Source organism: Doryrhamphus excisus, chromosome 2, assembly GCF_030265055.1.
Source record: "Doryrhamphus excisus isolate RoL2022-K1 chromosome 2, RoL_Dexc_1.0, whole genome shotgun sequence".
Lineage (NCBI taxonomy): Eukaryota > Metazoa > Chordata > Actinopteri > Syngnathiformes > Syngnathidae > Doryrhamphus > Doryrhamphus excisus.
In genome coordinates, this window is record NC_080467.1 from 15775958 (window position 1) to 15788839 (window position 12882).

Sequence of the window (12882 nt, forward strand, 5' to 3'; positions counted from 1 at the left end):
AACAATGTATTGTTTACATATATATGTATGTATGTATGTTTAAACTGACCTGATCAAAATCTCAAGGCCAATTAAAATTGCTAGAATATGAATATTCTAGAATATTCTAGTTATTTTGAGCTTAATGAGGTTTTATGTATAAACTGGCATTTTCCCATTAATTACATACAATTGTTTACAACAATATAAATAAGCTTTTATTGGATAACAATAATGGCTACTGTCGGCCGTAACCACGCCGCTAAAACCACAGCCAGCAACACAAACACAGCACAGACACGCCCCCACCCCTGGTGCATTCACAGTCACCCGGAACAGTCAGACACTCAAGAGCACAACATGTCAGCATGAACACGTCAGGGTCGCTACAATATATATATATATGTAACATAACGTCACGCAACAAAAACAGTTGTTCAAATAAGAACTGAAAAATATCGATCAAATCACGTGAGTATCAAGTAGTAATCCCGACCTTGGTATCGATGTTATCGATAATTGTCTCGATCCGCCCGCCACTCGTATTGATTATTAATAATTAAATGAAACTCAGCTTTCTTCTCTTTTGCGCACACCGCCAATTTTAAGGTTTAACTGTAACTTTTTGTTTCCAGAATGTCAAAGATCAACCGCGTCAATCTTGATAAATTTGTAAAAGAATTCGCCGTCGTCGAACAGGTAATGTTTAACCTTGAACACACAAAGTTAAGTCAACAGTGATGAATGAGCTCTGATTCGTATTGGGGATTTGATGTGTTAAATGTTACGTTGCACTATTTTGGCCAGAAACTATACAAGTCTTAAAAGGTGAGTGGCAAAACTGACGGCCATCTTGTCACAGCTTGTGGCCATTATTTGAAACAGAATATGACCGAATTAAATGGCAGAAACAACCTGCTGAAGACCAAACTGGACGAAGCCAATAAAGTCGTCAAATTCTATGAAAACAAGGAGAAAAGTTTAACTGAAGGTGAGTTCATTTTGATTCTTTTTCATGCTTTTGTTATTGCAGTATTTGTCTTTTAGGTAATGATAAACGACCACATTCTCTCTGTGATTAGTTTTAATGTAGTCACAAATGTACTGTTGAGAAGTTGGTATCGCCCTCTTGTGGTCACTCTGGGGAATTACAACAACAGGCCATGCATGACAACTTGGGGAAATTATAACAGTTGCCTGAAAATCAATAAATAAAAATACTTTTGGGGGTAGTTTTTAACAGTTTTTATTAAAACACTCAAAAAACGTATTTACCCAGGTAACTGAGGTATTGTAATGCAGTACAAATACAATTAATTGATGCGATTTGATACTCTTTCAGAAAGAGACACTCTGTTAGTCACAGTGAACAGCCTGCAGCAGACTCTGCAACAGCAGTGCAGTCTCAGAGGTGACTATTAATTACTAAATGAAGTATTACTACTTAGTAGTAATATATTGCTATTCATACATTTGTCAAAACCTCCGAAAGAGGACTTTAGTTACTTAGTTTTTGTTTGACACTGGTTTTGAGTTTGTCACAGGCTCACCACAATGATACTGAGGTTATATACCATATCGCATATTCTCATCTTTTAGTGGAGAATGACTCATTGAAGAAGAATACAGCCGACCTAAGAAAACAGCTTGAAAGAACAGCAGAGGTAAGAACGGGAATGACCAAACTAATGCAAATGAGCTCTTTTTCATCAAATACTTGATGAAAAAAAAAAGAAAATGATGCAGTTTGTTCAATTGTCCATCTTGGAGTCATGACAATGTGTCAAACAGCTAAGCAAGATTTATACAGGACCTTAAAGTTGAAGCTACTCCACTTGATTTGAGTGATAAATGTTAAATTGTCCACTTTTTGGACATTAAACACATGGTTCGGTACTACTGCGTGGTTCATATTCAAATGTAAGCATCCATTGTTAGGCATAACATACTGTATCTTGTTTCTATATGATCAGGATGGGGAGGCTGAGATCCAGCGCCTGCACAGTGAAATGAAAGCACAGAGACAGAGCCACAAGAGGGAGCTAGAGTCAGTCATGGAGCGGTGCAGGAAGCAGGTGGAGGATGCCCACATGGAGGCGGTCAATCGATGTAAAATCTCTAAGTCAACTCTCATGCATGATGCCGTACTTTGTTGAAATACATATTAGTATATATATCCATTTAAAAATGAGTGTTGCCCTCCATCATTTCTTTTTTTTTTTTTAATCTTTAAATCTCTAAATATTTAGTGCTTACCCCTGACTGGAGGTGAGGACTGACTGTAGGCCAGTCCAGGGTGATGTCTGGCTTATGCCAACATTCCGCATTAATAGGCTACAGCTTAGATAATATTCTCCCCTGAATGTAAAACCATATCTCATCATTTCAGACTTCTCGATCTCATGCTTCACCTTTTTAACCATTTATCTGTACTATTTGGGTGGGCTGACCCGCTACCGCAGTGGAAGCTAAAGAGGCCGAAGTGAAGACGTTACTGGAGCAAAAAGACCTGGATCTGGAGGTGATGAAGAAGACGCTGAAGGACCAGGAGAGAAAACAGCAAAGCGAGCTGTTGAAGTTGCAAATGGAGGTAAAATAAAAATGCTGCTGAATGTGATGTGCTTATGGTCTTACAATACTTTACTTGTTGAAGTTACCTTTGTCTTCATGTTCAAAACTCCAAATAAGTCAAATTGACCTGCACCTGAAATCTAGTGGTCTAACATAAGTCCTTTCCTGTTTTTTTTTTTACAGTTCGGTGCAAAGTTAGGCAGAATCCAAAATACAGCCCAGTGTAACCAGCAACAACAGCAGAAACATGACCTCGACAACACTGCACATAATTTCTTCAAAAGGGTGAGTGTGCTTTGTACTGTTGCTGCTTAAAGCCATGGTCATGTTCCCAACAATCTATTGAAAATGCGTATATTAGTTTGTTGGGGCCATCAACTGGTCAATCTCTCCAGGAATTTAATGTTGCTATCCAGCCAATCCCTTTCAGTTTTATCCAATCACGGCGACTTTGCCTTGAATTTGACTTAGACTGTAGTCTGCTCCTGCGTGCATCATCAATTTGAAATCTTGTGATATTTTACACAATACTAGAGGGCCCCAAGACTTTGCTCTTTGTGCTTGTTTATATTCATAAGCAAGTTTTCTATGCTTTAACGATGAAAATATTCAATTTCTTAATATTGAATCTTACTTTGTGATAAACGACGGACACTTAAATTACTTTGACTTTAAGTCTGACACCCTTAGTAACTCATTCAATCCCAGCCATTTCTCAAAAGACATTTCAGTACCGGGGGGCGGTATGGCGATCTAGTGGTTAGCGCACAGACCTCACAGCTAGGAGGACCAGGGTTCAATTCCACCCTTGGCCATCTCTATGTGGAGTTTGCATGTTCTCCCCCGTGCATGCGTGGGTTTTCTCCGGGTACTCCGGTTTCCTCCCACATTCCAAAAACATGCTAGGTTAATTGGCGACTCCAAATTGTCCATAGGTATGAATGTGAGTGTGAATGGTTGTTTGTCTATATGTGCCCTGTGATTGGCTGGCGACCAGTCCAAGGTGTACCCCGCCTCCCGCCCGTAGACAGCTGGGATAGGCTCCAGCACCCCTGCAACCCTCGTGAGGAAAGTGGTAGAAAATGAATGAATGAATGAATTTCAGTACCGGCAATTTTAGATGAGGCACACAGAATATTGGATTTTGGGGCTCAATAAACTTGGTACTTCTAGAGATGAATGCCAAGCTGTTTTTATGGTTTAAAACGGCACCAAACATGATCTCTTCTATTGTGCAAGTGGGATCATCACCTCTCAAAACACCTGAGGGAAAGCATTCAGATTGAAAATTAGTCGCGAATCAGTTAAAATGTGAATTTCGTGCTGTATTAATTATTGTTTCCACTGCCAGAGGTAATGGTAATGGTAATGGTAATGGTAATGGTCTTCTTTCATTTGAACATGCATCAGATTACAATTGTGTGCATCACATAATCAGTTCACAGTTCCACATGTCCAAAAGGAGTAGGAAGAAGCACAGCTTATTAAATCCTACCCCTCCATCTTGTCATGATCGGGCTTCACCCCCTCATGACAGCTTCCTTAGTTTTTCTCTTTCCTCTCTGTTCCTCGTTCGTGCCCTTATTTTGTATTCACTTCCTCTGTTGCTCTGTCCTGCTTTCCGTTTCTTTCCATTTTCTCCTGCACCTGTTTCCAATCGGTGATTGCTATTTAGTTCAGGTGCACGCTCCCTTCGTTGTCGGTTCATTGTCTTATGTCGAGTTTTGCCATGCTTGTACGCAATCCTGCTACATAGCACAAATAAATATATCTTTACCTGCATTTGGGTCCTAATCTCTGCATCCTGGGGTCGAACCACAAAGCTCACAAGCCGGACCGTGACACATCTGGTACTTTTACAATCAGTAACTGTTACATTTGTTCACTTCCTGCTTTCCATAATACAGTTTAAGGTTTTTTTTGTTTTTTTTAATAATGTACCTCGTACCGAAGTACGAGGTGATATGACCATCCAATGACATAATGTGTACCATAGTAAGTGTCAATATAGTGATATATATATATAGCACATCATGACTGGTTCAAGACTCTTCATCCTTGTATTTAGCAAACATCAACTGCTTGTATTGTTTCTTGAATTGGCTCATCGTTGTGCATTGTTTGAGGTCCTTACTCAATCCATTCCATAGTTTGATTCCACATACTGAAATGCTATGGCTTTTTAACGTAGTCCTAGCATATAAGCGTTTCAAATGTACTTCTTCCCTGAGATCATATTTCTCCTCTCTTGTAGAGAAGTATTGGATGACATTTTTAGGTAATGGGTTCTTTTTAGCCTTATGCATTATTTTAGCTGTTTGAAGATGAACTATATCAGCAAGTTGAAGTATTTGTGATTTTAGAAATAAGGAGTTAGTATGTTCTCTATAGGCGGCATTATGAATTATCCTTACTGACCTTTTTTGCAGTACATTTAGCGAGTGAAGATTGCTTTTATAGTTATTAGCCCATATTTCCACACAATAAGTAAGATATGGTAGAACCAGAGAGCAATAAAGAGTGTGGAGTGATTTCTGATTGAGAACAAATTTTGCTTTGTTCAATACTGAAATATTTCTGGCCACCTTATGTTGTATATTTGGAATATGAGGTTTCCAGCTCATATTTTCATCTATTGTGATTCAATGTCCACACCGTCTATTTGTATTTGCTGGTGCGTGTCCTTTCTGCTGTTAGCAAACAGCATGATTTTAGTTTTACTTAGGTTCAAGGACAATCTATTATCTTATTATATCTTTTTAGTGTGACCATTTCTTCTCTGACCTTTCTAATAATTTAGTTTTAGTTAGTTAATTTAGTTTGTTTTTGTATTTTTATTCCTAGTCTGTGTTTTATGTTGTTTGTAACGATGCTTATTTGTCCTTTAGAAGCTGCACTTCATCCAGGAAGAGAAGTCCAAGCAGATTGAGGCTCTGCGTCAGAGAATCAAAGAGCTGGAAGACAACCAGCGAGTTGGCAGCCTCAATGACAACCGTTCGAAGAAAAGAAGGACCTAGTTTGTTTTGAAGCTAAAAGCACTAATACGCTGGTGACCTGTCACTTCTCCAACTTCAAGCATAAGTATCCATCTTGTCTTTAGGTTCCTAAGGTGATAGCATTTTCGGGTGCATGGATTTTATTTATTTGATCATCCCGACAGACATGAGGCAGGTATGTTCTCTTGTCGGTTGATGTGCAGTTTAAGCGACATGCGGACAGGTGACCAGTGTGCTGAGATCACAGTTAAACACAGGTGGTATTCCTGTCTAAGGCTTTAATCCAATCAGATATCCACACAGGAGGGGGTAGACGACACATGGGCCGTTTCAGGTTCATTCACGAAATCAGTTCTGTGTATCTTTTTTGTAGCAAAAAAAAACCAATTCATTTCCTGTTTTGCTGTTGGTGAAGCTAGTTTGGATATGTTAGTAAAACTGATGCTTTTTTTTTTTTTACTTTACACGAAATCCTTTATCTTTCCATGAAAATAGCCCAAATTGAAATGTAATGGCACGTAGAGGTAAACGATCAGCAGTTATACTGTACATCTCTAATGCGTTCCCACGCTACTTCTCACACAACCGAATGGCGAGACTCGGCTTCGTGAAGCTGACATGATGCTTTGTAATCCCTTTACCTGTGCTGCTCAGCCAACGTCGAGAGGGAACACAGCGCTAATCCCAACGAGAACATTGTGTAATAGTATTGCGTAACATATCATCTCACAAAAGCCAATTGATCGACTGCATGTAACACAGCCGATTTTCTTACTCAAAGCAACCATTTGACATATAATACGTTTCACATTCATTAGCTGCTTCGTTTTGGGTTTTGTTTTGATTTAGTCTGAATTTATATCAGTCAGCTGTTTAAGGGATTGGGGCAGAACTAACTTCAAACAGGATTAGAGTTCATGACACCGTAATAGGGAACCTTTCCTCAATGAGGGGGAAAGGTAGGCGGCGGTGAGGGGGTGTGTCTTGAGAAACCTTGCTACCCATCAGGAGTATTGTAGTCCAGTCCATTGGAAGGGAAGGATGGGTTTTATATTACAATTCCGAGATTAGGTCTGAGTTTATGTTTGGATGACAGTCACACGTTCTGAAACTTGGTAAGAAGTTCATTTAAATACGTGTTTATGTGTTTATGTGGTACCGTAATGTAATGTGTGTACTGTAAGGTCATGTTGAATTAAATATAAACGTACGTTCAGCTATGCAGTAATATTGTGTTAAATTAAGACACACAAGATATGCATACTGTGCATTTAAAAATACTGAACATTTTCCAGAAAATTGTAAATACTCGACTAAATACTCCCCCTAATGTGCCGTTATACAATCTTATGTCAAACTTTTGCAGACACAAGTATCTTCCGGAATGCCTTCAGGACAGTTCAAGGCACCAGGGCCGAAGTTCCACCACAGTCTTTACAGTCTCACAGACAGCTCGGACCAGGACCAAGAGGAAGATGAGGAGGCAGATCCCCCACTGCGTATTACCCCCCTTCAGAAGCTCACTATAGAAATGCACAAGGATGAGAGGACTATCAAGGAATTGATCATAGGACGCAGGGTGGGCTTCTACAAGGTTCGAGGAGAGATTGGCCACGGGACGTTCTCCAGAGTCAAAATGGCTTTTCATGCTTTGACTAAAGGTAGTCAGATTTTTTTGATCTTTGATATTGTATTCAGTTTATTGCATTGTATTATGGCGGTATATTACTTGGACAGCGGAACCTCAAAGGTTGTATACATCAATTATGAGGAATTATGAATTAGGAGTTAGCCATTTAAATGGGATTAAGTGTCTTTGATGACTGTACTTTAATCAGTAATCCGAAGTACTTTAGTCTTCTAGTTTATGTGTTATTTTCTAATGCGTTCTCCAACAATTACAACACTTCAAATATCAGCCTTTTGAAAACCATCACCATGTTGTCGTTTGTGCTCGTAGACAAAGTGGCACTTAAGATCTTGGACAAAACGAGGCTCGACACGCATGCCCAGCGACTTCTCTCTAGGGAAGTCAGCAGCATGGACTCCATGCAGCACCCCAACGTGATCCGTCTCTACGAAGTGGTGGAGATGCCGAGTCGTCTCTACCTGGTTTTGGAATACGCCGGCGGAGGGGATCTACACAACAGGATCTGCAACGAGGGGAAACTTGCTGACAACATCAGCAAGATCACTTTCTCACAGATGCTCTCTGCCGTCAAATATATGGTGAGCGAATCGGAATCCTTTTCCCATCTGAATACTCATTTGATGATTGCTGATGGCTGGGTTTCAAACAGTGGGGACGGTAACATTTCACTTCCTGATATTATCGTAATTATCTTAAACAGGGAGTCTCTAAAGTCTGGACATACATTATACACACTTTTTTAAATAATGACAATAAAATCATGTTTGACGGCACGGCGGTCGAGTGGTTAGCGCGCAGACCTCACAGCTAGGAGACCAGGGTTCAATTCCACCCTCGGCCATCTCTCATGGTTTGGTCTCAGAAAGTGCACATACACATTGGACAATACTGAGTGGGTGTCTGTATCATGTGGTCATTGGTTTTGGAGCACTATATAAAAGCACAAAAAAAGGCCAGTATTGTTAGTGCAGTCAAAGGCATCATGCCACGTCTGTCATCCTTCTCAATTGGATTTAGAGTCATTTTATAGCATTGAAGGAGACAACCTTGGACTTTGAAGATGTTTTTGTTTTCTAGTGGTTAGCGTGCAGACCTCACAGCTTAGGAGACCAGGGTTCAATTCCACCCTCGGCCATCTCTGTGTGAAGTTTGCATGTTTAGAAGAAATGAATTAGCGGACAAGTGGTTAGTGCGCAGGTGACCCGAGTTCAATTCCACCCTCGGCCATCTCTGTGTGGAGTTTGCATGTTCTCCCCGTGTGTGGGGGTTTTCTCCGGGTACTCCGGTTTCCTCCCACATTCCAAAAACATGCTAGGTTAATTGGCCACTCCAAATTGTCCATAGGTATGAATATGAGTGTGAATGGTTGTTTGTCTATATGTGCCCTGTGATTGGCTGGCGACCAGTCCAGGGTGTACCCCGCCTCTCGCCCCAAGACAGCTGGGATAGGCCCCTACGACCCTCGTGAGGAAAAACCGGTAGAATCATGTTTTTAAATAAAAAAAGGGTTATAAAATATTAATATTGTGCAGTATATGATAAATGTAAGTCAAGTATACTAATAATACAAATTAATATTTTGCGTTACAGCACAATATCAACATCATCCATCGGGACCTGAAGGCAGAGAATGTTCTGTTCACCACCAGCGGTTGTGTGAAAGTGGCAGACTTTGGATTCAGCACACAGATTTCAAACCGAAATCACGCCCTCGATACTTTCTGCGGCTCGCCGCCGTACGCCGCGCCGGAGCTCTTCAGGGAGGAGTCCTACCTGGGCCCCCCGGTGGATGTGTGGGCAATGGGGGTCATTCTTTTCTTCATGGTGACCGGTACGATGCCGTTCCGTGCCGAAACCATGGGCAAACTCAGACGCTGCATCATCCAAGGCATCTACACTATCCCTCCCTGGGTTCCTGGTCCCTGTCAGAGGCTCATCAGGGGCATCTTGAAGCCAGAACCCGGTGAGCGTTATGCAGTTGACCAAATGCTGGGCTGCGATTGGCTTTTACCCGTCGAGTTTCCCTGGTCGTTGGCCTCTCCGGAGACAGGAAGCTCTCTCCAAGGATCTGAGCTTAGCGACATTGTGGAAGAGGATGATATGGAGGAGGTCAGAAGCTCACTGGAGAAGCTTGGCATCACGTCGGAACACTTACGGAACAATCAGCTCAACAACAGCCGCAGCCCTGTCACCGGGGTGTACCGAATCTTGCTGCACCGGGCTCAGAGGAGGCGGGGCTGCGACAGTCTGCCCGTAGTCCGAGGTATGGTGAGGGACCCCAAGCGGGAGGGGCTTCGAGCGTATCGGGGCCTCAGGCACACTTCGAAACTTTGTGTGCTTTCATAGTTAAATATATATATTATTTGAATTATTGATATCAAGATATGGCGTAATTGGGGATACTTTTTTAAAGACTTTGAAAGACAGTGCCTGATTGAGTCTATGGTATAGAAATATATGTCATCTTGTTAAAGCCTTGTTATTCTCCCTTCTTTTCATTGCATGCAATGGGTTAGATTTGCCATGCAACCATATCTAGAATTTTGTATTTCTTTATGAAAAAATGCTGCACTCAATTAAAGGTTAAAAAGTATAATAAGTGAAATGCAGGTCTTATTCCAGCATGAAGCCGAAGTGCTTCTTTGTGTGGATTCTTTACCAAAGTTTCGGCAAGTGCCTGTCGGTAAATAATCGCCCAGACAGCAGCTGTTGGGACACCAGATGATACATGGGACGACTCCACAACCGGCCCAAACCAGCCAGATCAGTGCAAACTAAAAAACTTAGCTCCTCCCCTCCCGGCCTTGACTGACCTGCACCTGCAGGGACGGCAGATGGCTTGGCTGCAGACATCTGCAGGCCAGACAATAGGAGCTGTGTGCACGACGCTGGGGCTGACAGGCCTGGAGCTGCGCTATTGTCCGCCAAGCTTTACACATGGAGATTAGACGAGAGTGAAGGGAGGGGGGCTTTTTTTTTTTGTTCTTTTTATGCTGCAGGGGACAACAGGGAGCAGATGACAGACTGGAGCCCCTTTTGCTGTGCTTTAAACATTTGTTACGACAACACCGATACCCCTCCTCTATCGCCCGCTGAACTACACACACACACACACACACACACACAATATATCTACAAGAGAAAATGCATACACACAAGATCCTTATTGTCGTACTTTATTTCCACTTGTAATTTTACAGTTTTGTTACATTTTTCTTCAGTATACAATTAAAAGTCTTTATATCTAACATTCAATTCATTCAAGCATATGCTACACAAGTGAAACCTTTAGTTTTTTTTGTTGCTAAGCAATACCTTTCGAGAATATAACCGTTTTTACTTTTACATCTCGGAATTTACATTTTCCAATAGTTTAACACATTAATAGTTATTTTTCTAAAGTCTTATTCTAAAGTGAAACCTTTAGAGTGCAGACAATTTTTTAATATATATTTATATTTTAGCATGATTTTGTCGATGTTAAATTTCTAAAGTGAAACCTTTAGAGAATTAAGACAATTCTGGAAAGTGAGAAACGTTTCCGCTGACTGCAACTGTTGTCATGTTGCTCAGCCAAGAGGCCATCATTAAAAAGTCCTTTTTTTGACGAGTCCTCTTCCTCAGCACCGCTTCTTCTCCTGCTGCGCGTGCTTCTCCTTCCTCTCCAAACCTCATCCGCACAAAGAATGAGGGTCGATGTGTCGCTCTTGAGGCATACCCGACCTCATTCACACAAAGAATGAGAGTCATCTTGGCATGGACGGGACAAGAGGCGACGGTTCCACGGGTGGCCCCCTCGGGCCGGCGCCGTGCTGCCTGGATTGGGGAATCCTCCTCAGGAGTATCCAGGGATGAGCAGAAACAGGCTCATCCTGTCCATCAGGATGAGTATTTCCAGATGAGAAGCTTGACAAGCATCTGAGACCGGAGAGGAACCCGCATCAGCGTCCGGGGAGGCTGATTTCGGGGACCCAGTCGTTCAGACGCCGGCTCTCCTCGCAGAATAAGTGCAGCTTCTCCAGAGCCGGATCCTCCCAAGAACCATCAGATGGGTTCTGTTCAAACAGGAAGAGGAGACAGGATTTAGTTATGCGCTTTCTCTTTTCCCATGCACAGTGAACTAAACTGACTTGTTTTTTTTTTGTTTTTTGTTTTTTTTAGTGCATTCACACTGAGAAGTCAAGACCCGGATGTAATGGAGAAAAAAGTGTAAATACTGCGACCGTCATTTCCGCTACAGTCATCAATTTTGGGACAGTGGTACACCCAAAATTGTACACAATTGGTACACAAATTCCCATGGCAACTAAGTAGGCGATTAGTATACATATTTAAGTGTAAGCGGTCATTTTCGCACTGCCCGTTTGTCTTTAATCGCCATGACGGAGGAAGCTAACAAGCTAAAATGATGGTTGCTAGCTGAGTCGGCAACTGAAAAACAGCGCCCCCTAGCGGTTCGGCCTTTGAGCTACACGTACCGTGATGAGGACACAGTGGGCGTCTTCGAGCTGCACCGACTCGCCAGCGACAATCTCGGCCAGACGCTGCGTGTCGCTCACTCTGACGATGCTGATGTCGTTGTCGAAGCAGAAAGACTGAATGAGAGTGAAGTGGATCTGCAGAGCAATGTCACATTCGAACTCCTCGTCCGTGGCCAGCACGCAGAAGGACACGCTGTCTGGATCTCTGTGATAAAAAAATAATAAAAATGAACTGTGTTAGAATCCACGTGTAAAAGATATTGATGAATTCACTTCAAGTTCAATACTTACAGATTCATCACTTTCGCGCACTCGTAGACGCCCACGGTGAGGGAGTCGTTGTCTTTGGCGGCAACCAGCACCTCCTCCAGGGCTTTTCCGGTGCACGGAGCACGGTCGGTGGATTTCTGAGTGAGAACTTCCTCAAGAGTCATAATGATGACGGTTTGATTCCTCAAAGGAGCAAAGAGAGAGAGAGCTTTCAAAGAGCTGGAGTGTGGAGTAATCCGAATAAAGAGCGGAGTGTCCTCACCGGGGAAGACCTCTACTCCTTTTATAGGCAGCAGCTCGCACGAGGCCAGTGAAAGAGCTGCTCTCTGATTGGCTGCAGCTCCTCAATGCATTGGTATGATAATACTATTGTCACGCTTCTGGCTCGTGGCAGATTGATGGGGGTCATGTAGCTACGCGCGCCCCCCTCCATTGTGTGTGTGTGTGTGTGTGTGTGTGTGTGTGTGTGTGTGCAGCTAAAAATAGCCTAATTTTCTATTATTTTTTTGTACGGACGACTGAATGCAGTACATGAATATTACACTAAAAAGTATTATTCAAAATACAGTAACGCATTTAAAAGTTTTAACTATTTCCTGTCCAGGGAAAGGGCAGGTGGACGATGCCATCTGTGTCCTATTGTCTATGTCTGTGTGTGTGTGTGTGTGTGTGTGTGCAGAAACCTCCATTATCACAGCACCCATACAAATGCAAATGAGCAGCGCGTGCCAGAACCTTGTGCGTGTTGCTGCAAGGACCATTCACGCAGACCACGTGATCATCAGCTGTCCGCAAAAAAAAAAAAAAAAATCACGCCATTCTTTTTTTTTTCTGGACACATACGAATGCAAATGTGCACGCATCTACGCATTAAGTGTGTGCACATGTTTCATATCGGTGCAAACCAAATTTTGCATATTAATCCAAATTTATT

The 12882-nt window shown here is 42.2% G+C and overlaps 2 protein-coding genes across 10 annotated transcripts; one reads left to right on the top strand and one right to left on the bottom strand.

Annotated features, from left to right (window-relative positions):
• The first annotated feature begins 238 nt into the window (after positions 1-238).
• Positions 239-11909, top strand: nim1kb (NIM1 serine/threonine protein kinase). 9 transcript variants are annotated; one of them, XM_058064670.1, is made up of 9 exons: positions 239-450; positions 615-678; positions 865-970; positions 1322-1390; positions 1579-1643; positions 1953-2088; positions 2442-2569; positions 2734-2835; positions 5439-6008. In XM_058064670.1, the coding sequence occupies exons 2-9, from the start codon at positions 616-618 to the stop codon at positions 5565-5567; spliced, it is 798 nt and encodes a 265-aa protein (XP_057920653.1). In that variant the 5' UTR covers positions 239-450; position 615; the 3' UTR covers positions 5568-6008. The 9 variants fall into 9 exon arrangements, 7 of the variants coding, with proteins under 7 accessions (XP_057920653.1, XP_057920655.1, XP_057920652.1 ...); XR_009126038.1 differs by lacking the exon at positions 239-450 and adding an exon at positions 6913-7056 and having other exon boundaries at positions 465-678; positions 5439-5631; XM_058064672.1 differs by lacking the exon at positions 239-450 and adding an exon at positions 6913-7062 and having other exon boundaries at positions 465-678; positions 5439-5599.
• gadd45gb.1 (growth arrest and DNA-damage-inducible, gamma b, tandem duplicate 1) lies at positions 10365-12270 on the bottom strand. Its single transcript, XM_058064673.1, has 3 exons — positions 11970-12270; positions 11676-11883; positions 10365-11252 (listed from the first exon to the last, which is right to left on the bottom strand). Exons 1-3 carry the CDS (start codon positions 12110-12112, stop codon positions 11139-11141), a joined length of 465 nt encoding a protein of 154 aa, XP_057920656.1. The 5' UTR covers positions 12113-12270; the 3' UTR covers positions 10365-11138.
• Between the last annotated feature and the right edge of the window lie 612 nt (positions 12271-12882).

Bases quoted from the DNA above. Each gene is read 5' to 3' on its own strand.
- nim1kb (XM_058064665.1), top strand. From the start codon at position 5,680: ATGGATTTTATTTATTTGATCATCCCGACAGACATGAGGCAG. The intron at 5,722-6,912 runs GTATGTTCTCTT...AAACTTTTGCAG, and splicing joins TCCCGACAGACATGAGGCAG to ACACAAGTATCTTCCGGAAT. The intron at 7,776-8,787 runs GTGAGCGAATCG...TTTGCGTTACAG, and splicing joins TCTCTGCCGTCAAATATATG to CACAATATCAACATCATCCA.
- gadd45gb.1 (XM_058064673.1), bottom strand. From the start codon at position 12,112: ATGACTCTTGAGGAAGTTCTCACTCAGAAATCCACCGACCGTGCTCCG. The intron at 11,884-11,969 runs GTAAGTATTGAA...TTTTTATCACAG, and splicing joins TGCGCGAAAGTGATGAATCT to AGATCCAGACAGCGTGTCCT. The intron at 11,253-11,675 runs GTACGTGTAGCT...CTGTTTGAACAG, and splicing joins CCCACTGTGTCCTCATCACG to AACCCATCTGATGGTTCTTG.